Here is a 27,235-nt window from a genome sequence, read left to right on the forward strand (position 1 = left end):
AGGTTCACTTTTTTTTTTTTTTAAATCACTGTCCATACAGGCAATATTGACTTGGAAATAACTAACAATCTGGTCAACATGGCCTCGTCTGATGATCTGTTTTCTGCTGCCTGACAATGAAGGGCAGTGGGGAGAGGGGACACTCGGGCAGTGCATTTATCGCGGCATGTAATGTGTTTTATAGATGCATTGGGCTTTTTCAGCCTTTCAATTCGAAATGTATTAGAACCAGTCACAAATATACTATTGCCGGCCACTGTCTTCTTTACAGTTAATTATAGTATTACAGACTAATTATAGCACACTTATAAAAATTATAAAAATAATAGAGTAAATGTGTATGTATGTGTGTATATCTATTTATATGTGTGTGTATATTTAAAATTATATGTATATGTTTGTGTGTGTGTTAGAGTGTAATCTTAAATGCAGTGCATTATATTATCGGCTTTACTGAATCTTTTACACAGATTCCCAAAATCGCTTGCGGTGCACTCACTGCGTATTTTGACTACATGTATTGTAATTAGGGCTGTCAAACGATTAACATTTTTAATCGCGATTAATCTCAGAATTTCATATAGTTAATCGCGATTAATCACATTAAAAAAAATCTGTGTAAATGTTATAGAAAACAAGGATTTTTAAGTGAAATGTTACAATTAAAATGGTGAACACATTTTATGCTAAATGTACTTATGTTAAAAACTGCTGGGACAAGAGAAAACTGTAAGGGAGTTTTATTCACTCACATACTAGGCAGCAAATGTCAGATTGTAGGTTAGAATTTCTCCATCAGCAAACATTGTAGATCAGCGGTGCTTTAGGTGGGATAAGGCGTAGTTATTGTATCAGACTTGTCTGTGGTTGTATCGTGACGATGGTTTGATGGACGTTTCTACACGAAGTGAGTGTGTTTTGACCCTTTGGGGCTTCCATAGTTCATGAACTAACGTGCTCGACTCAGCTTTCCGGTATTCGGTACAGAAGAAGAAGTTAATTAAGTGTAATAAAGTGTTCTGCTCCCGACAACTTGTGAATATAGCGTGTATTTATTTCTTTATTATGCAAGTGCATCACTACCACGATCGGTTACATTATGTTAACAAACCGCAAATGAAAAACGGTGGCAAGTCCGACATTAAAACGTTTGTTCTACCAGTGAAGTGTCAACATGAACTAGAATTTGCGTTAATGGCACTAATTATTTTAATCGCGTTAAATTGAGGTCGCGTTAATGCGTTATTATCGCGTTAACTTCGACAGCCCTAATTGTAATATATTTTGGTCTTTTAGTTATTTTAATATTTTACTTAACGAAAATATTGTCGTGTTTTTACTTTCACTATCGCCACACTTTACCGCTAGCATTAGCCCCTTGCTACTGTAGAGGGTCGGCTCACCTAGCCGCTGTCCGGTGGGGATGCTGCGGGTCTTTTGCTGTGCGGTGGTGGAGGTGTGGGAATAAAGGCACACGACAGGGTCGAGTCACTTTAACTGTTTAGTCAGGACTTAAGTGAGCGTTACAACACTTTACACCGCCGAGCTCCAGAACCCGAACTTCCATTCTGGGGACATCCGGCGAGTCTCATATACAAAACTAAACTTACGGCAGAACGTCCGAACGCACGTGTATAAACCTGGTGCTGCATTCTGATTGGCTGAGCTGAATGTCGCTCACATATCACCGCTACAATATTGTCCCGCCCTTCACTATCTCTGATTGGTTTAGACCATGATATTGGCCTAATGTGTGTCTGTTGTTTTTTTTTTCCCTCGGACGCCTGGTCGCACCGGTGCGACCTGAGATTTTTTTTAGTCGCACCATTGAGAAATTAGGTCGCATGTGCGACCAAATTGGTCGCACTCTAGAGCCCTGATGCCCCACTGGCACCCTGTCGGCACCCTGTCCAGGGTATTCTTGCCTTGCACCCAGTGTTTCCTAGAGGAACTGGACCTGCTACAACAGTTGATCATAATGAATGAAAACATTTCAGAATCTTACTATTTGTTATGTCCCACTCGAGCTGTCATGGACTCCAAACTTGTGCAAAATCTGATGATCTTTGTTTTTTCAGCATTATTTTACAATGTTCCAAAAAGCAACAATGCTCCCACATTAATGCTCAGTGGGGTTTGATGTAGGTATGTCCCGATCACGTTTTTTTGTTCCCGATCCCGATCTTTAATTTTGATCCCGATCCGATACCGATTCTCAAACCGATACTTGTATTTTCTAAATATTGTCTAGATAAGAACTAGATAACACTGTTTACACAGTGCACACTTCAAGTACATTACAGTTATTCAAATTAATCCAATGTATATGTTTAACAACTGTATAGCTCTGCGGTGCTGTAGGAAAACAATTGCCTGCATCCAAGCTATTGCTTAATGTTCTTTTACAAAATAAAAGTAAACAAACCTAGTGCAGCATTGTAGTAAAAATGAAGTGAGATAATTACAGTTTCACTTTGAACTTCTTATTCAAAGAACATAATTCTGTTTAATGCAGTGATGCACTAAAAATGAACAAAAATCTCCACTCACAAGTGGTGTAGCAGGTTAACTTGAATATAAAAAAAACAAATAAGTTACTTAACAGCATTACAGTAAAACCTGAATACCAAAATAAAATGGAAAGTCACTCTTTTGTTATGTAGGAAAGCCAGTTCTTAAAGTGCTTGTATTGTGACAATGGTTTGATGGACGGGGCTACGCAAAGTGAGTGTGTTTTGACCCTTTGGGGCTTCCATAGTGCATGGGATAGCGTGCTCGGCTCTGGCTGTCCGCTATTCGGAACAGAAGAAGTTAATAAAGTGTTTTGCTCCCGACAATTTGTGAATATACCGTGTATTTTATTTCTTTATTAAGCGAGTGCATCACTACGACGCTCGGTTACATAACTAAGCCAATCAGAGAGCTTGATACTGAGATGTTGTTCAGTCTTGTAACACGTAAACTCGTAAAAGCTGTATGTTATGGTCCTGAAGTTTTCATACTCGGATTAAAAGTTATTGTTTTGTAAACCGGAGTGATCCTCGACTCACACACCATATAAATAGTAAAATTCTACAGTAATGAACGCAGCTCTGCTCCTACTGCCTCGTGAAACGCTCGCATTGCAGACATTACACCGCTGTTGGACTCGTTTCACTTTCCAATTGAAAGTATTTCCACACAGCGGACATGCTGACGTAAAACAAAAGATCGGGTTATGATCGGCATTAGTAAAGCCGATTTCCGATCAGTTAAAAATGCCTTGATCGGCCCCGATCCCGATCTGTGAGATCGGATCGGGACATCCCTAGTTTGATGGATGAATTAAATGATAGATGATGTGATAAATAAATAACAATAATGATTTAATTTTAAATAGATTTTTACTTGATAAATGAATTTATGTTATGGTGGATGGATGGATTGATTGTTGGATGAATGGCGGGATGAAGAAAATGATGGATGAATGCTATAAAAGATTCTGTTTTGAATAGATGGATTATTTACTTGATAGATAAATGTATGCTATGATGGACATGTGGACGGATGGTTGGATGGATGGATGGATGGATGGGTATGGGTGGACGAATGGATGGATGGATGGATGGATGGATGGGTGGGTGGGTGGGTATGGGTGGATTGATGGATGGATAGATGGGTGGATGGATGGAGAAATGATGTAATAAATGCTAAAAATTCTGTTTTGAAGAGATTCAGTACTTGATAGATAAATGGAAGGATGAAGGGATGGATGGATAAAAGAATGGATAGATGGCAGAATAGATGGATGCACAGATGGAGTGATTAAAGGACAGATAAAGGGATGGATGGCAGATGAATATTTGGTTGGGTGAATACTACGTTATTGTATATGAATCGATAAATTGATAGAAGCTAGGATAGCAATATTTATCATGATTCCCTATTAACAGGAGGAGCATATGAAGTGAAGCAGCACTCGTTTTTTGCTGATTTGGACTGGAACAGTCTCCTGAGGCAGAAGGCAGAGTTTGTACCTCACCTGGAGTCTGAAGAGGACACCAGCTACTTTGACAGTAAGTCTGCTCCTCTTCACCCAATGAACCTAATGGTGTAGTATAAAGATATCTGTACTTCTGCAGTTGCAAAAATAAAACTGTGATGTTTGAATCTTGTACAGAATTTGGTTTGAACATCTGTGCCTGTCTTCATTTTTTCAGCACGTTCAGAGCGTTATCGGCACGTGAATTCGTATGACGAAGATGACACGAATGATGATGAGCCAGTGGAGATCAGACAGTTCTCTTCATGCTCACCACGCTTTAGCAAGGTCAGCACAGTTCCACTGCTTTCATCTTCTGAATCTCTGAATGTGTTATATATGCACTAATGTTTTGATCAATGAACTAACACAATTATCTTATTGTTTTAGCTCTCATGTTCACAGTGTACGTCCATAACCAAAATCATGGCAGAAACTGTCCAGCGGGAATAATGCCCTATTATCAGGTTACTCAGCAGATTCTACATGTTTCTACATGTACATGTGCAAAAACTAGTAATCTGTAGTATTTGGCTTTAAAAATCAAGCAATGTTACTGACAATAGAGTTGCTCACTAATTAAATGACTCTATTACAAATGCAAAGTTCATACACAGCATGTAGTTCATTAAATAAAGTATAGAATTATTGAATGATGTTGTAACTGTGATTACACATTGCATAGTGCACTGCTTTAGGATCATAAAACACTCAACAAGCTTAAAGCTTTTTTTAACCACAAAGATTTAAAAATGAATATTGAAACAGTAGGGCAACTGTATGGAGGAGTTACTGGGAGCAAATAACCTTATTTTTTTAACCAAGCTGGAAATAATACATAATATATTATAAATAGACATATTATGAATTCAGCAGCACTAACCTCAGCTAAAGCTAGATATGTTTTTTGGGATGTTTTGTTACCTCCCAGGTAAGTTGTCACTAAACTCCTGGATAGATTTTAGCATGCTGTTTACTCCTTTGTATATTTAATATCTTTTTATTATGGTTTTTGTTATGTTTTTTTATCATGGCCATCATGACAACTGCCCCAGAGGCAGTGTGCTGACCCTTTCTGAAGCAGGACCTACATTTTGGATCCACACTGAGCACAGGCTGCACCAGTTTAGGAGATGGGGTGCAGCTTCTTCATTGTAATTTCTGACTTGTTCTGGTTTTCTATTCTTTACTCTTTTTTCCAAGAACTGGGTTGTAGCAGGTGCACTGAGCATTTTTCTGTTTACTTTCTCTATTGCCAATCAGATGTTGACTTCAGATGATTTTATGCTTTTTAATTGTTTATTTTTGGATTGTTCTATATTGGTGAAACTTCGAGCAAATTGTGTTCTTGCAGATGAGGGGCTACACTTGGCGTCTCAGTGGTGAGGCACAACCCACCCTGTTACAGATTGCTATATTTTTTATTTCTTGTAACAAACTTTTTTCAGAATCTTCTTTCAAAATACTGCATACTTAAGGTTAATAATCATAGTACTGTATAGTAGTCCTACAGTGGTACTAATGCCACTTTCACATAGCCATAGATTTATTAAAAAATGCTTTAGCATCGCTCAATAAAAGCTGCAATGTGAAATCGACTCACTTACATATGAGTCCACTCTTACTAAAGTAGGTTAAGAGATCATTTAATGTTCAAGTACACAGTCCCAAGTAAATTGCATGATGAAACCTCTTGCATTTTCTCTTCTTGGAAACGCCTTGTGGAGAAAAGTGAATCACTGCATTAGACTATTGTTTTCACAGTGGTAGTGCACTCCAGGCTTTTTGCTGTCCAGCATGTGCTGTATGGAGTGTATGGATTGTAGTGATGTTCTTTTTCAGTGAGTGAAAATTGGAACACATCCTTCTTTGTCCAAAAAAAACCTTTCACTGAATTATGGGACAGTGGTAGCTCAGCAATTAAGGGATTAGCCTAGTAATCTGAAGGTTGCTGGTTGAAGCCCCACCACTGGAAAGTTGCCCTTGAGCCCTTGACACATTTGTAAGGTGCTTAGGATAAAAGTCTCTAATAAGTGCCATAAATGTAAAAGAGCAAGTTATTTGTGTCTAATTTTATGTCTAATACCATACATGGTAAAAATTACATTGTGTTTTGTAATTCATGTAAAGTTCTTGTAGGTATGATCACTATACAGTTCACCAAAACAAACCTCACAGCAACTAGACCTGCTGCTTAAATGAACTCCCACACAAATAAAAAACAATAACAATGTAGCCCCTTTTTCAATTTGAATTAGCCACTCATAAGCTGAAGTTGCACTTAAACAAATACCACATTTGCAAGTCATATTAGTTGCACTTTAACTATGAACAGCTCATATAAATCAAATGACAGGCTTTGTTAACACAATAAAACAGCAAAGGGTGAACAGTTGTCCGTTTTTAAATGAAGCAGCTTTAGGTCATGTTACAGGTAATATGGACATTTAGCTGATGCTTTTATCCAAAGAATGACATTAGCTATTAGATCACATTACAGGGTCAGTCGGCTGGAGCAGCTAGAGGTTAAGTGCTTTTTTGAGCCAGTAGCCATCAGGCAATTCCTGATCCTGTCAGGATAAGCAGGTTTACGGTGGACTGACCCCATCAAAGCTGTCCTAATTTACAGTTTCATACTGCTAACTCTTGGGGGAAAAGCGATAATAAGTCTATTGTAATGTATTGAAAATTAGAGCAAATTGAACAATGAACTCTCTGACCCTATACCCATTACTGAAGTTATAAATATGGTGGTGGTGGATTAAAATGATGGAGAATCTACCAGTCAGCCTTATAATCTCAGCAGTTCATAAACACTGAACCAGAAGCCAGTGCAAGGTGCACTTGACATGATGTACTGTGGCTACCCCTAAATACGGGAGCAGCCAAAAGAAAAAAACTGTCCTTATTTACAGTTTCACACTGCTAACTCTTGGGTAAAAGTGATTATTACACTATTGTAACGTATGTAAAATTGTAACGTACAGGAGCAGCCCTATTAAGGCCCTAAATTTAGAAAATGCAGTGCAATTTTGATAGAGAGGACGTATCACACTCCTCACAGATCGGGGGCAAGGACCGAACCCACGTCCTCAGGATCTACAGTGGGGCCAAAAAGTATTTAGTCAGCCACTGATTGTACAAGTTCTCCTACTTAGAAAGATGAGAGAGGTCTGTAATTTTCATCATAGGTACACTTCAACTATGAGAGACAAAATGAGAAAAAAAAATCCAGGAAATCACATTGTAGGATTTTTAAAGAATTTATTTGTAAATGATGGTGGAAAATAAGTATTTGGTAATAACAAAAGTTCAACTCAATACTTTGTAACATAACCTTTGTTGGCAATGACAGAGGTCAAATGTTTCCTGTAAGTCTTCACCAGGTTTGCACACACTGTAGCTGGTATTTTGGCCCATTCCTCCATGCAGATCTCCTCTAGAGCAGTGATGTTTTGTGGCTGTCGCTGGGCAACACGGACATTCAACTCCCTCCACAAATGTTCTATGGGGTTGAGTTCTGGAGACTGGCTAGGCCACTCCAGGACCTTAAAATGCTTTTTACGGAGCCACTCCTTCGTTGCCCGAGCGGTGTGTTTGGGATCATTGTCATGCTGGAAGACCCAGCCACGTTCCATCTTCAATGCTCTCACTGATGGAAGGAGGTTTTGGCTTAAAATCTCACGATACATGGCCCCGTTCATTTTTCCCTTAACATGGATCAGTCGTCCTGTCCCCTTTGCAGAAAAACAGCCCCAAAGCATGATGTTTCCACCCCCATGCTTCACAGTAGGTATGGTGTTCTTGGGATGCAACTCAGCATTCTTCTTCTTCCAAACACGACGAGTTGTGTTTTTACCAAAAAGTTTCATTTTGGTTTCATCTGACCACATGATATTCTCCAAATCCTCTTCTGGATCATCCATATGCTCTCTGGCAAACTTCAGACAGGCCTGGACATGTACTGGCTTAAGCAGGGGGACACGCCTGGCACTGCAGGATTTGAGTCCCTCTCGGCGTAGTGTGTTATTGATGGTAGCCTTTGTTACTTTGGTCCCAGCTCTCTGCAGGTCATTCATCAGGTCCCTCCGTGTAGTTCTGGGATTTTTGCTCACCGTTCTCATGATCATTTTGACCCCACGGGATGAGATCTTGCGTGGGGCCCCAGATCGAGGGAGATTATCAATTATCAATTGTCTTCCATTTTCTTACAATTGCTCCCACAGTTGATTTATTCACACCGACCTGCTTGCCTATTGTAGATTCACTCTTCCCAGCCTGGTGCAGGTCTACAATTTTCTTCCTGGTGTCCTTCGACAGCTCTTTGGTCTTGGCCATGGTTGAGTTTGGAGTCTGACTGTTTGAGGCTGTGGACAGGTGTCTTTTATACAGATAACGAGGTCAAACAGGTGCCATTAATACAGGTAACAAGTGGAGGACAGAAGAGCTTCTTAAAGAAGAAGTTACAGGTCTGTGAGAGCCAGAAATCTTGCTTGTTTGTGGGTGACCAAATATTTATTTTCCACCTTAATTTACAAATAAATTCTTTAAAAAAACTACAATGTGATTTCCTGGATTTTTTTTTCTCATTTTGTCTCTCATAGTTGAAGTGTACCTATGATGAAAATTACAGACCTCTCTCATCTTTCTAAGTAGGAGAACTTGCACAATCAGTGGCTGACTAAATACTTTTTGGCCCCACTGTATATGCTGTGCAGCACACATTCTACCAGAGCACATGAAGTGAAAAGATTTAGTTTGGTCTGGTTCTTCTGTTAGGGGTAAAGAAACATGGTGTGTTCTGTTTTTGTTTTTTAGGTGTACAGCAGCATGGAGCACCTGTCCCAGCTGGAGCAGAAGACTCCCGTGGTGACCCGACGGGAGCACAAAGGGCATCGTGAAGATAAGGTGGCTAAGAGAGAAAGTATTGGAAGCTTTAGCAAGAGCTGGAGGACCAGTTCTCCTGAGATGTGAGTGTTAGAACGTTTTAGGATTATCAGACTAAAAAGCCTGATATGAGAAGGAATTTTATATGTTTTTACTTTTTCTCTCTGTAGGAAGCGACTGTCTTGTTCTGAGTCTCTGTACATGGAGGGAGAGTCCAGTCCTCCTTTGGGTGCCAGACGCCGTTTTTCTGCGCTGATGGACACTCATCGTTTCACATCGCCTCTGGAGGGAGATTTAGAGGTGCAGCCTCAGCAGAATGGTGCTAAAAGCAGGGGGGCATCAGTAGAGGGAACAACTGCCCCCTCATCACCCAGTGCTAGTGAACAGAACATGTCCATTAAGGAAGAGCCAAGAAGAAGTCCAGAAGGTTAGAAAAGGAAAAAAGACGGATTGGCAACAAGATCAAACAGTTGAAAATTGGATGCATCATGTTATCATTATTGCCATACACAGTGGCTGGGTCCGAAATTGCGTACTTTCATACTGAACAGTGCGCGACAGCAGTACGCGAGAGCGGGTAGTGTGTCCGAATATGTAGTATTTATTAAACAGTACGCGAAAAGTACCTGAATGACCTACTGCATGGGCAGCCATTTCTGAGTATGCAAACACAGCACACTGCGGTTCGGTAATCTATCCCATAATGCAACTAGAGCTGCAAAGGCATTCAAAGCGGAAGAAGAAAGATGGTGAAGAGTCAGCTGTTTACAGGTGTAAACAAGACCAAAATTAAAAATGTTATGATTAAGTACAACCCTAAATAACGTTGTGAGTAGCTTTGTGGAGAGCGACAGAATTAATTTTCTTAATTAATTAATTTTTGTTAATTAATGTGACAGCATGCATCACATGACCGTGGTAAGATGGCGGACGTAGTACGTCTGAGGTTGCGTGCATACCGCACACTTGCGTACTGAAAGAGTGTACTGCTTTACCGGCCGAGCAGTGCGCACTACCTCCAATTTAGTACGTACTGTCTTAGTATGTGATTTCGGACACAGCCAGTGTTGTGCATTCAGTACATACAGTGTTGTAAAAAAAAGTAATTACACTCTTACTGGTTGCCTTTCATATCACACAGTATTAAATAATGTGTAATGTTACACAAATGGCAATAGAGTAAGCAATGTGTAAAGCCTGATGTAATTTTAAAGGGACAAAGTTTTTAATTTGCTGAACAGCTTTGAGACACTGCCTAGTTTTTGTCATAAACTCGTTTGAGGTCTCATGACAGCATCTCCACGTGAGTTTAAGTTATAACTTTGACCAGGCTGCTTACAAATTCTGTTTATTTTCACTTAGGTATGAACTATGTCTTCTGGGTTTCTTGCATGGCGCAGCGATAAAGTATGCTAACCATCTACTGCTGAGATCCAGGAATTTAGGGTTCGAATCTCAGCTGTGCTAGTGGCTATTGGCCTGGGTATCTGCACTGACATGATTGGTGTATATCCATTGGGTGTGGCCTAGCCACTGAGAGGCCTCTGCTGGAGCAGCTAGATGTTAAGCGCTTCTTGAGCCAGTAGCCATCAGGCACTTCCCGATCCTGTCAGGATAAGCAGATTTATGGTGGACAGTCCCCATCAAAGCTGTCTTCATTTACAAATTGCGATGCAATTTTAATAGAGAGGATTCCTCACTGATTGGTGGACACTGAATTAATGTCCTTAGGATCTACATGCTGTGCAGCACACACTATACCAGAAAGCATGACATGAAAATTTTGTTTGGTAACCATCTACTGCTGAGAGGAATTTAGGGTCCGAATCTCAGTTGTGCTAGTGGCTATCGGCTTGGGTATCTGCACTGACATGATTGGCTTATATCCCTGGGGTGTGGCCTAGCCACTAGGAGGTGCACAGTAAGGTCATTTGGCGTAAAACTGCTAAGTGTGCTATGTGGACCAGATCCACTGTGCGACCCTTAAAAACTGGAGCAGTCAGGAAAAAAAAGATGTGAACTGGGCTCTTGTGTCTTGGATCAGTTTCCTGCTGTCTAATGCAATTCTCTTCCAGTTCTAACAGAGAGGTTGGAATTTATTCTTCCATCAATAACAGTTAGGATACTAGTTCCTGATACACCAAAGCATTTCCACTACTGTTACACCACCGCCATTATGTTTAACTGTTGGTATACACCGATCAGCCATAAAATGAAAACCACCTCCTTGTTTCTACACTCACTGTCCATTTTATCAGCTCCACTTACCATATAGAAACACTTTGTAGTTCTACAATTACTGACTGCAGTCCATCTGTTTCTCTGCATGCTTTGTTAGCCCTCTTTCATGCTGTTCTTCAATGGACCACTACAGAGTAGGTATTATTTGGATGGTGGATTATTCTCAGCACTGCAGTGACAATGACATGGTGGTGGTGTGTTAGTTGTTGTGCTGGTATGAGTGGATCAGACACAGCAGCGCTGATGGATATTAAGTAAAGAAGTAAGTAATGTGTCTAATAGAGTGGACAGTGAGTGGACACGGTATTTAAAAACTCCAGCAGTGCTGCTGTGTCTGATCCACTCAGACCAGCACAACACACACTAACACACCACCACCATGTCATTGTCACTGCAGTGCTGAGAATGATCCACCACCCAAATAATACCTGCTCTCTGGTGGTCCTGTGGGGGTCCTGACCACTGAAGAACAGGGTGAAAGCAGGCTAAAAAAGTATGTAGAGAAACAGATGGACTACAGTCATTAATTGTAGAACTATAATGTGCTCCTATATGGTAAGTGGAGCTGATAAAATGGACACTAAGTGTAGAAACGCGTAGAAAGTGTAGATTTTGATTGTTCATTTACAGAACATTGTTCCAAAAGTTTTGGGGGTCATTCTTGCCTATTTGTTATATTCTGGAGTTATGAACTTTGATCATAGCTAAACTTAGAGCTAAGATGTTAAACATGTCTTATAATTGTTTGTAAATCATTAGATCTTGCACCATGGTATTACTGTAGAAATCTTATGATGACTATAAGTGTAGGTTGTAAGAAAGCAGGTGAAAAGTTGCCTGCAACGAGTGTTTGCATGGTAAAGGTTGGATGTTGTAAGCGTGATGACATTCCTCGGACAGGGGCAAAGGTGAAATTTAGGGAATTGGGACTAAATAGATTGAAAAAGTGGAAAATGCAAAAACAGATTACAAAAAAATGAGAGAGATTATTACTGTGCAAAGCTGCTAAAATCAGGCATGTCTGTGTTCAGTTGGCTAAACTGGCTTGAACTGGTAGACTGAGTAACCAATGGGCCAGTTACTGTTTTACACTGAATGTCTGTTGTAGAACTTAAATAAAGCTTCCTAAATAAATACAATTGTTCTAAAAATATGTGTGAAAATTACAAAATACCAGAGCCAATCAGAAAGAGGGTAATTACTTTATTAGTATACCATTTCACTTGAATATTGCCAATTAATAGCAAGTCTGTCTTTAAATCTGGAATACTTTTCATGCCGTCTTGCAGACAAGCAGGCCAGACCTACTGTGGTATCAGCACCACAAGCCATTCCATCAGCAACGACAGCACCTTCAGCAGTCCTGCCAGTTTTCCGGGATGTTGTACCCATAGGTGACACTCATAGCCAACGGGCCACTAACGACCTGGTTCTAAGACGAGCTCGTCATCAGCAGCTCTCTGGAGACGGGGAGAAACGAAATACACGCCCTGGCAACAAGGTCATCAAATCTGCATCAGCCACTGCTCTGTCGGTCATTATTCCAGCAGGTACAGAATCACTCATTTTTTTTATATTAGTGACACAACGGTAAAATACATCAGCACACTAATGATAATCTGATAATTTTATGATGATATTCTAGGTCAGATGGAATGCCTTTATTTGTCATATATACATCTACACGTGTACAGTACAATCAAATTCTTTGTCCATGTATCCCAGCTTGTTTGGTAGCTGGGGTCAAAGCACAGGGTCAGCCATTGTACAGCACTCCTGAAGCAGACAGGTTTAAGGGTCTTGCTCAATGAGCCAACAGTGACTGCATGAGCTGGGATTTGAGCCCACAGCCTTCCAGTTTGTAACTCGCAGCTGTACCCAGTGGGCTACCACTGTACCGCTGAGATCTTCAAATCTCAGTGGTGCTGTCAGCCGACTAAGGGTCTGCTGTCTGGGGTTATGGGGGGATGGGGCTGTGTAAGCAGGGGTATACGGACCATAAACCAAGGCAGGTATACGGACCATAATGATTGGCTGTGGCAACGTCTAAATACAGGAGCAGCAAAAAAAAAATTTTATATTAGAATAATCATATCTTAATTATATTCTATAATTTTATAATGATCTGTTTAAGATCTTCAGTCTCTGCCTCTGTTGTGTCTTCTCTCCCTCTACAGTTGAGCAGTTTTCTAACTCTCCTCTGGCCAGCCCCATGTCTCCTCGCTCTGTCTCATCCAACCCCTCATCACGGGACTCATCTCCGAGTCGAGACTACGGCCCTGCGGTCACTGTGCTCCGCTCACCTATTACCATCCAGCGCTCAGGCAAGAAGTACGGTTTCACCCTACGTGCCATCCGCGTCTACATGGGTGACAGTGACGTCTACAGTGTGCACCATATCATATGGGTAAGGGAGAAGGTTTGACACAAGACATGTCGTTTACATTAAGATGAATTTCTCTTCAATATTGGCATTTTTCACATTGTGGAACAGCATAAAACATAAACACATCTCTGTAAAACATTTCATTAAAATGAGTTTGATGTTTTGTTTAATAATAAGTAAGGTCCTACCTCATTTACGACCGTGAAAATTACGTCACATACTGTAAAATAAGCTGTTTCCCATGTAATAAGCAATTTGCTGTGAAATTCAAACTTTAAGGTTTGTGTTTAGTAGGGATGTAACGCAGTTAAAAATTGGTGCACATGCCACGATTCAAATCGGTTATTCATGCAGAGGGCACTAGCGCTATTCACCTCGCCTGGTTGACGGCACTTCACAAAGATGCCAGGTAGGGGATTTTCCAGCCAAATTTATTTATGTGAGGATACTTTCTTTATTTGTATTATTCATTTATTTATATAATGTGGGATTTGTTTTAAAATTTCTTTTTTTTTTACACAAAAAGGGAAATGTGCAGCATTGTTTTGCATAGTTTGTACCTACCTCAGAAATAAAAGAGCATTCATTATTTAGATAAATAAAATATTTTTTGGTTTAAAAAATCGGGGAAAAGATCGTATCGTGAATTGTATCGGATCGTGGGTAGAGTGTATTGTTACATCCCTAGTGTTTAGCAATTTAACATTTTTCATTCGTGTAACATTCAAGTGCCTTACGTTTACTGTTAAAATGTCCAAGATGTCAAAGTGTAAAGCAGCTAAAACACTACTCGGGTAACTGAGTTTTGGAAAACTCCCAACCAATTCTGTGGACTCTGACGATAATTGTTTTAGGTTTACATTCAACTATTAAGGTAGGCTGTGCTATGTATTGTAGCTTCCATTCATTCAATTATTCAATTTATGAGTGTTAATGACTGCCATGAGGGCGGCACGGTGGCTTAGTGGGTAGCACTGTCGCCTCACAGCAAGAAGGTCCTGGGTTCGATCCCCAGGTGGGGCGGTCTGGGTCCTTTCTGTGCGGAGTTTGCATGTTCTCCCCAAGTCCGCGTGGGTTTCCTCCAAGTGCTCCGGTCCAAAAACGTGCCACTAGGCTAATTGAAAACACTGAATTGTCCTATAGATACCTAGCCTACCTAGCCGCTAGATGCACAAACCAGTGCATTGTAGTGCCGGTACCAAGCCCGGATAAAATAGGGAGGGTTGTGTCAGGAAGGGCATCCGGCGTAAAAATTGTGCCAAATCAGTGCAGACCATGATCCACAGAGAGCCGAACCCGCAACCGAATGGGACAAAAGGCCAAGGAAAAGAAAGAAGATTTAATGACTGCCATGAACTGTGGCACTTTCGTTTAAAAAATCTGTGAAATCTGTGAAATCTGTGAGGCCCATAAAATTAAGCAAATTTTCTTGTGAATTTAGTAAGGCCCTAATAATAAATCAAAGATTGCATCCACCTGCTGCTGAAAGTTTTCCTGGTCTGCCTAAATGTAGCATATGTCAATCTTCCTCAAATACTGTAAGCCTGTGTTCACTACAGTACATGCTGGGTGTAAACATACATAAATAGTACAGAACGGTAATACTTTCCAGACTGAGAATGTTAAGTAACACAATACACTTAGGGACAGGGAGTTAACTGTGTAAGTCATTCTAGTATTGGTTACAGCGAGTGTGGTATACACTGATCAGCCATAACATTAAAACCACCTGCTTGTTTCTACACTCACTGTACATTTTATCAGCTCCACTTACCATATAGAAGCACTTTGTAGTTCTACAATTACTGACTGTAGTCCATCTGTTTCTCTACATACTTTTTTAGCCTGCTTTCACCCTGTTCTTCAATGGTCAGGACCACCACAGAGCAGGTATTATTTAGGTGGTGGATGATTCTTAGCACTGCAGTGACACTGACATGGTGTAAAGTCAGAGACTATCGCTCATCTATTGCTGCTGTTTGAGTTGGTCATCTTCGAGACGTTCATCAGTTGTCACAGGACGCTGCCCACGGGGCAATGTTGATTGTATATTTTTGGTTGGTGGACTATTCTCAGTCCAGCAGTGACAGTGAGGTGTTTAAAATCCATCAGCGCTGCTGTGTCTTATCCACTCATACCAGCACAACACACACTAAGACACCACCACCATGTCAGTGTCACTGCAGTGCTGAGAATGATCCACCACCCAAATAATACCTGCTCTGTGGTGGTCCTGTGGGGATCCTGACCATTGAAGAACAGCATGAAAGATGGCTAGCATGCAGAGAAACGGATGGACTACAGTCAGTAATTGTAGAATGACAAAGTGCTTCTATATGATAAGATAAGATTCCTTTATTGATCCCCATGGGGGAAATTTGAGTGTTACAGCAGCTCCAGTACAGTGTAAGTATAGTAAATACCTTGATGCCAGCACACCACCGCAAAATAGAGGGCGCTGGCAACCACAGACTGATAAAAAGCTTTCAGCATTCTGTTGCACACATTGAAAGACCTCAGCCTCCTTAGAAAAAACAGTCTACTCTGTCCTTTTCTATAGATGGCATCAGTGTTATGTGTCCAGTCCAGTTTGTTGTTTAAATGCACCCCAAGGTACTTGTAGGAGTCCACCCTCTCCACCTCCATTCCATGGATGAAAACCGGAACAGGGGTGCTTCTGTTCCTCTAGTGATCTACCACAATCTCCTTAGTCTTGCTGATGTTGAGCTTCAGGTGATTTTCACTGCACCATGTAGTGAAGCTCTCGATCAGTCCTCTGTACTCCTCCTCGTTGTCTCTGGTGATACATCCAACAATGGAGGAGTCATCGGAAAACTTCTGAAGGTGGCAGGAACCAGAGTTAAATCGGAAATCTGAGGTGTATACCGTGAAGAGGAATGGTGCTAGTACAGTTCCTTGGGGTGCACCAGTGTTGCAAATCACAGACTCAAAAACACAGCCATCCACTCTGACATATTGTGGCCGGCCTGTGAGGTAGTCTGTAATCCATGATGTGGTATCGGGGTGCAGGTGCATCTCCAGCAGCTTCTCACTCAGTAGGCAGGGCTGGATGGTATTGAAGGCACTAGAGAAGTCAAAGAACATAATTCTCACAGTGCGTCCCTGCTTGTCCAAGTGAGAGAGGGCCTTGTGTGTCATATAGATGATCGCGAATGGGGCTATGGGAGTAGAGTGAAGACCTGTCCTCACTGTCTGAGCACCCAGTGGTGGGGGCTGTATCAAACCTATTCAAGAACAGGTTTCCATGAAGCACAGTAGGCTACATTCCTTGTAGATTCGCTGGTTGTTCACCAAAGCTGATAGTTCCTCCACCTTGTTAGTAATGGACCTCACATTTCCAAAAATGACCGAAGGAAGAAAAGGTTTAATTCTCCTGTCCTTCTCAATCCTCTCCCGTACCTTCACTCCAGCTCTTTTTCCATGACGGGGTTGTCTCCATATCTCCTCAGGTATGTGAGCAGAGGGGATACCGGCTCCCTTCCGGTACTGCAGAAGCTCGTCACGGGTGTAAGTTGTCATCTTTGTTAAAAATAAATACTAAATAAATACTAAATCACTACAATAAAAAAGTGTACAAAAATAGAGCAGAAAGAAAGAGCAAAAGAGCACAAGAAAGCAAAGTAGGTAAGAGCAGCTGCAACAGGCTCCTGATCCCTCCAGCGCCAAGGTGTCAAAAAACAAAAAACAAAAAAAAAATGGTAAGTGGAGCTGGTAAAATGGACAGTGAGTGTAGAAACAAGGAGGTGGTTTTAATGTTATGGCTGATCGGTGTATAGTTACTTTACACTTCTTTTCAAATCATCTCCATTTCCGCACCCCAGCAGCACCACACCCGTGCTGGCTGAGTAAGGCTACAGTCTAGCACATGTCTTCTCCGACATGCCGGAAGCCTCCGAAAGCATCTTTTTACCAGCTGAATGGCACATTCCTAGAAATAGCTTTAACACGTGCTGAATATCACACCGGGCACTCACACCAGTATTTCTTTCACCACTTATGTTTCTGCCTCAGGCAGACAGAATGTGTTTGTGCTGCAGTGGCAGTTAGGTGATTTCCCATCCTGTCCTCCTGGCCAAATTAGAAATTTCTGTCTGTAAAGAGCCCGAATTTGAGATGCCTTACACAATCTCTTTTGTGCACTCTTCTCTTTAACTCACCCCACAGGTTTTTGATGCGGTTTAGATCAGAGAACTGAGATGGCCATGGCAGAAGCTTCATTTTCTGTTCAGTAAACTATTTTTTCTTGATCTGGACATATGTTTTAAGATCCAGTGATGACCCAATTTTGGTTTCTTGGGTAAAACAATAAGATTTTGATTGGTATTGTCCTGGTATTTAATGCCCATGATGTAATGCCCCTGAACATGGTTTCCAGGGCTTTTGGAGAAAAACTCTCCACCATACTTAACAGTGAACTGGGGCTTTTTATTAAAGTCATTTCATTTAATCTGACCATAGCAAATGGTCAGATTTAGCAAACTTGTGGTTGGATGACAAGAAAGGCATTTTTTTTCCTGGCAAGCCTTCTAAATAATCTGTTAGCACTGAGATGGCATCTGATGGTAGTTTGGGAGATTGGGAACCCTTGGATGTTATTTTTTGTAACTTTCCAACAGTGATTCTAATGGATTTCTTGCCTCTCTTACCATCCTCCATACTGTACATGGGGCACTTAGGTTGTTGTCCAGGCAATGTTGTCTAAGTTTCAGTTTGTAAGTTATTATAAGTTATTTATTTAATTATTGCTCTAACTGTGGGTAATTATTTAGCTATTAATTCTTAGCTATTGATTAATTTTGTTTTATCATCATAACATTGTTTGGAGCAGATTAGTCTGTCATGTTTTGGCCATGAGTGAAGGGCTTGGTGGACAGGTGATGGGAGGTCTATAATATAGCTGACTTGAGGAACAAAAATAAGTCGTTCTGTGTTGTCCCAGTTTTGCATTACTTAAGCATAGAACCCATTTGCTTTGATCATATTAGTTTGATCGTGTTTTTTTGGAAATTGACACTTCATTGTAATAAATAAAGAATAATAAAACGCTGAGCAGTATTTCACTCAGTCTGACTATAAACTGCTATACTGAATGTAAGAAGAAGCAAAATGAGTGTGTTTTCTAAAGAACCAGCCTAGTGCATGGTTCCACTATTTGTTTTCAGTCTGCAATACAACCAACAGATCAAACAGAGCCACACATCTCTTTGACGTTTATGACCCCTCATCTTCCCCAGCCACCCACTACCTAAGCCCAAAGAGCCAGAAACACCTTGTAAGCGTACTACACTAGAATTTAAAGGATCTAGAACCTACAGTAAATGTGGACCTGGTTTTGTCTTTTTAATGATAGCATGTGGAGGATGGAGGTCCAGCCCAGGAGGCAGGGATGTGTGCTGGTGACCTTATCACTCATGTCAATGGAGAGTCTGTGCATGGGCTGGTCCATACTGAAGTCGTGGAGCTCATTCTCAAGGTGAGAACAACTTAAACATTGCTCACACTCTTTTTACAAAAACAGTAGCTTTTACAGTGTAGATCTTTTTTTTAGAACATTTCTTTATATTTAGGAATCCATTCAACTTGTTTTCTAAAACAAAACTGTACATAATAGTTTGTGTTCTCTTTTGCTTTAGAGTGGTAATAAGGTGACTGTGACCACCACTCCATTTGAGAACACATCTATCAAGGTGGGTCCCGCTCGCAGATCCAGCTACAAATCCAAGATGGCCAGACGCAGCAAAAGAATAGTCAAAGAGGGACAGGAAAAGTAAGCTGCCAATTTTGTTCTTTTATTGAAGTACTATTTGTGCACTTCTATGTTTAATTAATTAGTTTATTTTTAATAACCACTTCATCTTGGTCAGAGTTGTGGTGGGACCAGTACCACTCCTAAGGACTAAATTGGTACTCAGGTGATGGATCAATCTAATGCACTAGTTTAAGTTTGAGTCTCAGGGGAGCTACTGGTCCGACTAGGTGTTCAACAGACACAATCAGCCATGTCTGTAAAAATCCACTACTGTAAAAAAGCAACCGATGGGTCGAATGCTAGTCTGCACACATGTATATACACCGATCAGCCATAACATTAAAACCACCTCCTTGTTTCTACACTCACTGTCCATTTTATCAGCTCCACTTATCATATAGAAGCACTTTGTAGTTCTACAATTATTGACTGTAGTCCATCTCTTTCTCTGCATGCTTTGTTAGCCCCTTTTCATGCTGTTCTTCAATGGTCAGGACAACCACAAAGCAGGTATTATTTGGGTAGTGGATCATTCTCAGCACTGCAGTGACACTGACATGGTGGTGGTGTGTTAGTGTGTGTTGTACTGGTAAGAGTGGATCAGACACAGCAGCGCTGCTGGAGTTTTTAAATACCATGTCCACTCACTGTCCACTCTATTACGCACTCCTACCTAGTTGGTCCACCTTGTAGATGAAGTCAGAGACGATCACTCATCAATTGCTGCTGTTTGAGTTGGTCATCTTCTAGACCTCCACCAGTAGTCACAGGACTCTGCCCATGGGGCGCTGTTGGCTGGATGTTTTTGGTTGGTGGACTATTCTCAGTCCAGCAGTGACAGTGAGGTGTTTAAATACTCTATCAGCATTGCTGTGTCTGATCCACTCATACCAGCACAACACACATTAACACACCACCACCATGTCAGTGTCACTGCAGTGCTGAGAATGATCCACCACCTAAATAATACCTGCTCTGTAGTGGTTCTGACCATTGAAGAATAGGGTGAAAACAGGCTAAAACAGTATGTAGAGAAACAGATGGACTACAGTCAGTAATTGTAGAACTACAAAGTGCTTCTATATGGTAAGTGGAGCTGAAAAAATGGACAGAGTGTAGAAACAAGGAGGTGGTTTTAATGTTATGGCTGATCGGTGTATATGGGTGCCTCACAGCTGCGTAGGTCCTCTGGATCTGGGTTATATCCACAGTTACTTTTTTTCCATGTCACTGTGGCTTTCTGTTGCCTACAGATTGACGGCTCTGAATTGAGTCACAGAAAGAGTGAATGTTTTTTTTTTATTGACCCAGATTTATGTACCAGTCTCCTGTTATGCTAATTTACTGATTTTTCAGTTTAGCACCAACAGGAGATATTGCTTATGTGGCTATCAGTTATTGATGTCCAGTAATATCAGGTGATATAAGGCTTCAGCAAGAAGTCATTCTAGCATTCACAAATGTTTAGCCATTGGTCAGATTACCATCAAGTTTTTAAGTGAATTCTTCTCTGTTTCTCCACAGTAAAAAGCGTAGCTCGCTTTTTCGGCAAATAACCAAGCAGTCCAACCTGCTGCATACTAGCCGAAGTCTGTCATCTCTAAACCGGTCGTTGTCCTCTAGTGAGAGCCTCCCTGGCTCTCCTACACACAGTCTGTCCGCCCGGTCCCCAACCCAAAGCTACCGCTCCAGTCCTGACTCCTCATACCTTGGTGAGTAGCTCAAACAAATGATTAGTTTATTAACGTACAACCAACCAATAATTATTATTACATGCTTCTCATCCTGCTCATTTGCTTACACCAGGTGCCTCCTCTCAGAGCAGCTCTGCAGCCTCCAGCACTCCAAACTCTCCCGCTGCCTCCCAGCACATGCGTCCCAGCTCTCTTCACGGGCTGTCACCCAAACTGCACCGCCAGTACCGCTCAGCCCGTTGCAAATCCGCTGGCAACATTCCTCTATCTCCTCTGGCGCATACGCCATCACCTACACAGTCTTCACCACCCTCCCTGTCAGGACACACCATTGGAAGTTCCAATATGACCCAGACATTTCCTGTCAAGCTTCACTCATCTCCTCCTATCACAAGGCCAAGACCTAAGAGTGCCGAACCACCTCGCTCACCACTTCTCAAGCGAGTGCAGTCGGCAGAGAAACTTGGCTCACCTCTTTCATCATCGACATCTCCTGCAGACAAGAAAGGGGGGATCGGGGCGATGAGAAAACACAGTCTTGAGGTCGGCCACTCAGATTATCGCAAAGAGGGCTTTCACTGTGAACTGGGTCTTCAGAGTTTGTTGGAGACAGAAGGGGAAAATCTGGCCTCCACATCTGCAACTAGCCCTTCGCCTACCCAGTCGACAGTCCTGCTTCCATTAGAGACTGGTGTTTTAAAGCCAGTAAGGAAGTTTGGTCGACAGGAATCGCCGCTTAGTAGAGACGCTTTTCTTGCTGGAAGAGCAAGAGAAAATGAAAGTGAGAGGATGAAGCCTGGTGATTTCTCCCAGGGAATCGACAGCAAACTGACAATAGTCTTGGAGAAATCCCCTCCTGCCAGTCAGACATCCAGTGGAGGTGAGATTCAACACGAGTCCATGAGCAAGAAATTTCAGGATGAAAAATCAAGTTATGTAAAGTCGCAGTTGGTTGATGTTTCACTGCGGTCTCCATCCACCTCAAATGCTAGCATAGCTAAACCTGAAGCAGGTCAGCCAATCGTGACCAGACCATCTCCAATCACACCGGAGTCTAAACTTAGTGTAACACCCTCTATTCCATCGCCTTTGACCACTTCACCCACCCCTGGTACAAAAACTACAGATTCCAAAATCCCTCGAATTGGAGAAGGAAGCAGAAGTTGTGACACAAGATCTCCAAGCATGGTAGTCCAGACAACAGGGATTACCAAAACTCAGGCATCCAACAATCTATCAAGACTTTCTGTCAAGGTTTTGCAAGAAAAACAGACTCCTGAGACGACCAAAACTCAGACGTGCAACAATTTGTCAAGCTTTTCTGTCAGTGACATTCAAAGTCATGAAATGAAATCAGAGACAAACAAAGATAACAAACAAGAACCAAGAAAGACTCAAAGTACGCTCAAATCTGGATTACAATGCAGTGGTCCTGCAAAGGCAAGTACGGTCCCTGACCGAGTCTCTGTTTCAGCGGCAACCATAGAGGTATCCAAAGTAAGCAGGGGACCACCAGATGGAGGACATCTAAAAAGAGTTGGTACAGATACACATGATACCTTTGGAAGGACTACAGATATGAGGTTGAGACCTGGCTTACCTCCATCCAAGGAGGTTGCTTCACCCTTCCCACCCCAGGTACAGTCCCCTGGTCTGGGTAAGCTCCGCCAGGACAAGGGCCTCTCTCCTGTAAACTGCTACCGGAGCATATTGGACTGGGAAGACAAATGTCTTTTAGAGGTTGTTGAGGAGCATTCTCCTTCTCCTACGCCATCCCCTACTGGGGCCACTCCTAGCCTTCCCAAATCCCCTACGGGGGCCACTCCTAGCCTTCCCAAATCCCTTACTGGGGCCACTCCTAGCCTTCCCAAATACCTTACTGGGGCCACTCCTAACCTTTCCAAATCCCCTACTGGGGCCACTCCTAACCTTTCCAAATCTCCTGTTGAAATTGCTCAACCTGTATCCTCTGCTGATAAAGTGGGCTTAATTGCCGTGGGTAAAACAGGAAAAGAAGCCAGCAAAGGAATAACTCAGGAGGTGGCTAAAGGCAATAAAGCCATTAAATCAGAGGTGGAAACTCAAGCTAGCACACAAGGAAAGACTGAGGTTTCAGGAGGGACTAGACCAAACTCAAAAGTAGCAAGTCCAAGTCCTACAGGTACAGTGGCACATGAAAAGAGTGAGAGCACTAAAAATAGTTTGTGATGTTTTTGAAAGTCCACTATTGCCTTTATTAGAGATTTGTCAGGATGCATTTTTCATTTCTCAAGCTCTTAACCAAGTTAGGCCATTCCAGGTAAATAACAAGATGAAGCAGGAGAAAGATGAAGCAAGACTGGACACGTTTGTTCTTATAGGGATCATACTTGTTGATTTATTATATACATACACATCAATGTTTGTCACAAAAATATAGAGACATAAAACAGCTTTCACATGATCAGCAAACATTACAAACATTCAAATTGTATGTGGCAAAAACGCTTTCTGCTGGCTGTCCCACCAAGCGCCAGGCTTAAAAATACTGACGCTTTATTTACATGTGCTGTGCAGCTTCATCACTTGCAGACATGAGAATATAAAAAAGGAAAACAGCTTTTTGAAATCTTTTACGTCAATCAAAGGTCACATTAAATCTTATTAATGAGCTACGAAGCCACAACAAGCAATTCCAGGATTGATATTTAAAATACACAAGGTTACTCAAGGTAGTGTTACCACTTGACTCCATAGAAATGGAATGGCACAGCCAGCGCTAAAGTGGTTTTGCCTCACACTGTGTGAATGCATTGTGGGTTGTGTGTAAGGAAATGTCTTGTGGTGCTTGGCAAAGCAGAAAAGCAAGTGGAAACAGCTTTAACCGATTAAATGATGCTGAAAACTGATCAATAAGCAGTGCGTGTAACCTATTATTTAATTACCAAAATGCCAAAAACAGAAACATTGTTCTGAAACACCTACAGAACAATCAATAATAATGTTACTTTTTATATACAGAGGTGACAAATTAAGGGGAAAACAATGCTGGGCTCCTGCAAGTCTACAGAACATCTATAGTCGTGCTTAAGATTTTACAGTCTCTGTGTTGTAATGGAACACTCTTTCAAAAGATCTTGCTGCGGTTAATGTTTGTGATTAGAACATTAACAAACCTGTGCAAAATTTCTTATAGGGGTTAATTTAGGTCGAGATATATTTACATTGAAATCAGTGTTTCCTTGCTCCCTGTTGAAAGAAGCATTGCCATCTTTGAAAAGTTAAATATAATGATTACTATGTGGTCTGACAAGAACTTTGTAACAATTCACAGTTGCCCTTTGCTTTAGGGCAGTGGTGAGATTTAATGTCATTACATTTTTCAGCCACAACTTCAAATGTATAACATGCAGTTGCAGTCAAAAGTTCACATACGCTTGGAAGGGCCAGTCTTGGAAATGAGACTGAATAAATGAAACACACTGACATGCTGGGTTAGAATATAAACACAGCAACTTATAAGATTCATTTGGTGTTGTAGAAAATTCTATAATGTTTAACTTTGTGGTGCAGCCTTTTTTTTTGCTGTTAATTTGATTGACTGAATCTGGTGTCTTAGCTGTGCCCATATAAAGACAGTTAGTTTGACTGTACTCATTAGACTGAACTCTCAGCATTACAATGAGAAGGGCTAACCAGCTATTTAAAATATAACAAACCAGTGGCAGTTGTAGTCTAGCAGTTAAGGGACTGGACTAGTAATTAGTAGGTTGCTGCTTCAAATCCAGGGTGCCACTGTTGTGCCCTTAAGCAAGGCCCTTAACACTTAGTTGCTTAGATTGAACACTGTCATAGTTCTGTAAGTCGCTTTGGATAAAAGCGTCCTCTAAATGTCAAATATGTAAATGTAACAAACAATTGTCCAGAGTTCAGCAAGTTTTACATCACCCTGGGCATCTGATCCAAAAGCTTGACCTTAAATTTAATGCATGGACCCCAAAAAACTTGTGAAGGAGGAAAACTATGTTTGGAGGAAAAAAGATGGGTATTAAATCTAACAATACTATACTTACTGTGGTTAAGTGTGATAGTGGTTGTAGTATTATGCTAAAGCTATTTTGCTGCCAGTGGAAATGGTGCATTGCCAAAAGTAGAACAAATAATGAAAAAGAAAGATCATCTGCAAATGTATTGGACACAGTAGGGTGTTCTAACAAGACAAGTACTCAAACAACTGTCAGAACTAGTTAGTTTTGGACTAAAATTAGTCTTTTGGAATGTCCATCATAAAGTTCTGACTTCAATGCTATCAGGAATATGTGATCTTTACTGAGAAGTCAAATCTGTGCCAGAAAACTGTCATGGTCAAAACTACAAGCAAAAAAGTGTAATGCTATTTACAGATTTATGTTAATCTACCATGCCACTGGGGCCAGTAGGGGGTATGCAGGCACAGACACTGTATCAGTTCCTTTAATCAAGAATCTTCTTCTACCTGAGTGGTAATTCGCTTTAGGTAGAAGTTGCTGGCAACCTGTGCTGACAACCTAATCTTGTTTTTAAAAGCGTGATGCCAGGCTTGATCCAGTCCACCTGTCGCAGGCTGTGGGATTGAGTCTATGTGTGACAACCAGTTTTCATTCTTACCCTTTTTCCTTTTAATCCACTTTCTCCACTGTGGACTGTTTTGTGCCTTTGTACCAGTATTGTTCTACCTTGGTTTAGCATCAAGTAAATTGGGTATATTTTCAAATCTTGCAGGAACATGGCTATGCCTGGTGCCTCAATAGCATGGAGCGATATACAGTGTATCACAAAAGTGAGTACACCCCTCACATTTCTGCAAATATTTTATTATATCTTTTCATGGGACAACACTATAGAAATAAAACTTGGATATAACTTAGAGTAGTCAGTGTACAACTTGTATAGCAGTGTAGATTTACTGTCTTCTGAAAATAACTCAACACACAGCCATTAATGTCTAAATGGCTGGCAACATAAGTGAGTACACCCCACAGTGAACATGTCCAAATTGTGCCCAAAGTGTCAATATTTTGTGTGACCACCATTATTATCCAGCACTGCCTTAACCCTCCTGGGCATGGAATTCACCAGAGCTGCACAGGTTGCTACTGGAATCCTCTTCCACTCTTCCATGATGACATCACGGAGCTGGTGGATGTTAGACACCTTGAACTCCTCCACCTTCCACTTGAGGATGCGCCACAGGTGCTCAATTGGGTTTAGTCCATCACCTTTACCTTCAGCTTCCTCAGCAAGGCAGTTGTCATCTTGGAGGTTGTGTTTGGGGTCGTTATCCTGTTGAAAAACTGCCATAAGGCCCAGTTTTCGAAGGGAGGGGATCATGCTCTGTTTCAGAATGTCATAGTACATGTTGGAATTCATGTTTCCCTCAATGAACTGCAGCTCCCCAGTGCCAGCAACACTCATGCAGCCCAAGACCATGATGCTACCACCACCATGCTTGACTGTAGGCAAGATACAGTTGTCTTGGTACTTCTCACCAGGGTGCCGCCACACATGCTGGACACCATCTGCGCCAAACAAGTTTATCTTGGTCTCGTCAGACCACAGGGCATTCCAGTAATCCATGTTCTTGGACTGCTTGTCTTCAGCAAACTGTTTGCGGGCTTTCTTGTGCGTCAGCTTCCTTCTGGGATGACGACCATGCAGACCGAGTTGATGCAGTGTGCGGCGTATGGTCTGAGCACTGACAGGCTGACCTCCCACATCTTCAACCTCTGCAGCAATGCTGGCAGCACTCATGTGTCTATTTTTTAAAGCCAACCTCTGGATATGACGCCGAACACGTGGACTCAACTTCTTTGGTCGACCCTGGCGAAGCCTGTTCCGAGTGGAACCCTTCCTGGAAAACCGCTGTATGACCTTGGCCACCATGCTGTAGCTCAGTTTCAGGGTGTTAGCAATCTTCTTATAGCCCAGGCCATCTTTGTGGAGAGCAACAATTCTATTTCTCACATCCTCAGAGAGTTCTTTGCCATGAGGTGCCATGTTGAATATCCAGTGGCCAGTATGAGAGAATTGTACCCAAAACACCAAATTTAACAGCCCTGCTCCCCATTTACACCTGGGACCTTGACACATGACACCAGGGAGGGACAACGACACATTTGGGCACAATTTGGACATGTTCACTGTGGGTTGTACTCACTTATGTTGCCAGCTATTTAGACATTAATGGCTGTGTGTTGAGTTATTTTCAGAAGACAGTA

The 27,235-nt window shown here is 41.6% G+C and overlaps 1 protein-coding gene across 1 annotated transcript in view; it reads left to right on the forward strand.

The window, feature by feature from the left end:
* The window catches only part of mast1a (microtubule associated serine/threonine kinase 1a), a 125,537-nt gene extending 101,643 nt beyond the window's left edge, over positions 1–23,894 (forward strand). The window contains exons 18-27 of the mRNA XM_063010894.1: positions 3,933–4,055; positions 4,200–4,309; positions 8,840–8,991; positions 9,079–9,335; positions 12,439–12,699; positions 13,327–13,556; positions 18,907–19,029; positions 19,190–19,323; positions 20,830–21,017; positions 21,112–23,894. Coding sequence (XP_062866964.1) covers positions 3,933–4,055; positions 4,200–4,309; positions 8,840–8,991; positions 9,079–9,335; positions 12,439–12,699; positions 13,327–13,556; positions 18,907–19,029; positions 19,190–19,323; positions 20,830–21,017; positions 21,112–23,207 — 3,674 coding nt within the window. The 3' untranslated portion in view covers positions 23,208–23,894. The remainder of the gene's footprint in view (positions 1–3,932; positions 4,056–4,199; positions 4,310–8,839; positions 8,992–9,078; positions 9,336–12,438; positions 12,700–13,326; positions 13,557–18,906; positions 19,030–19,189; positions 19,324–20,829; positions 21,018–21,111) is intronic.
* Positions 23,895–27,235: the final 3,341 nt, after the last annotated feature.

This window comes from Trichomycterus rosablanca, chromosome 15 (assembly GCF_030014385.1).
Source record: "Trichomycterus rosablanca isolate fTriRos1 chromosome 15, fTriRos1.hap1, whole genome shotgun sequence".
Classification (NCBI taxonomy): Eukaryota; Metazoa; Chordata; class Actinopteri; order Siluriformes; family Trichomycteridae; genus Trichomycterus; species Trichomycterus rosablanca.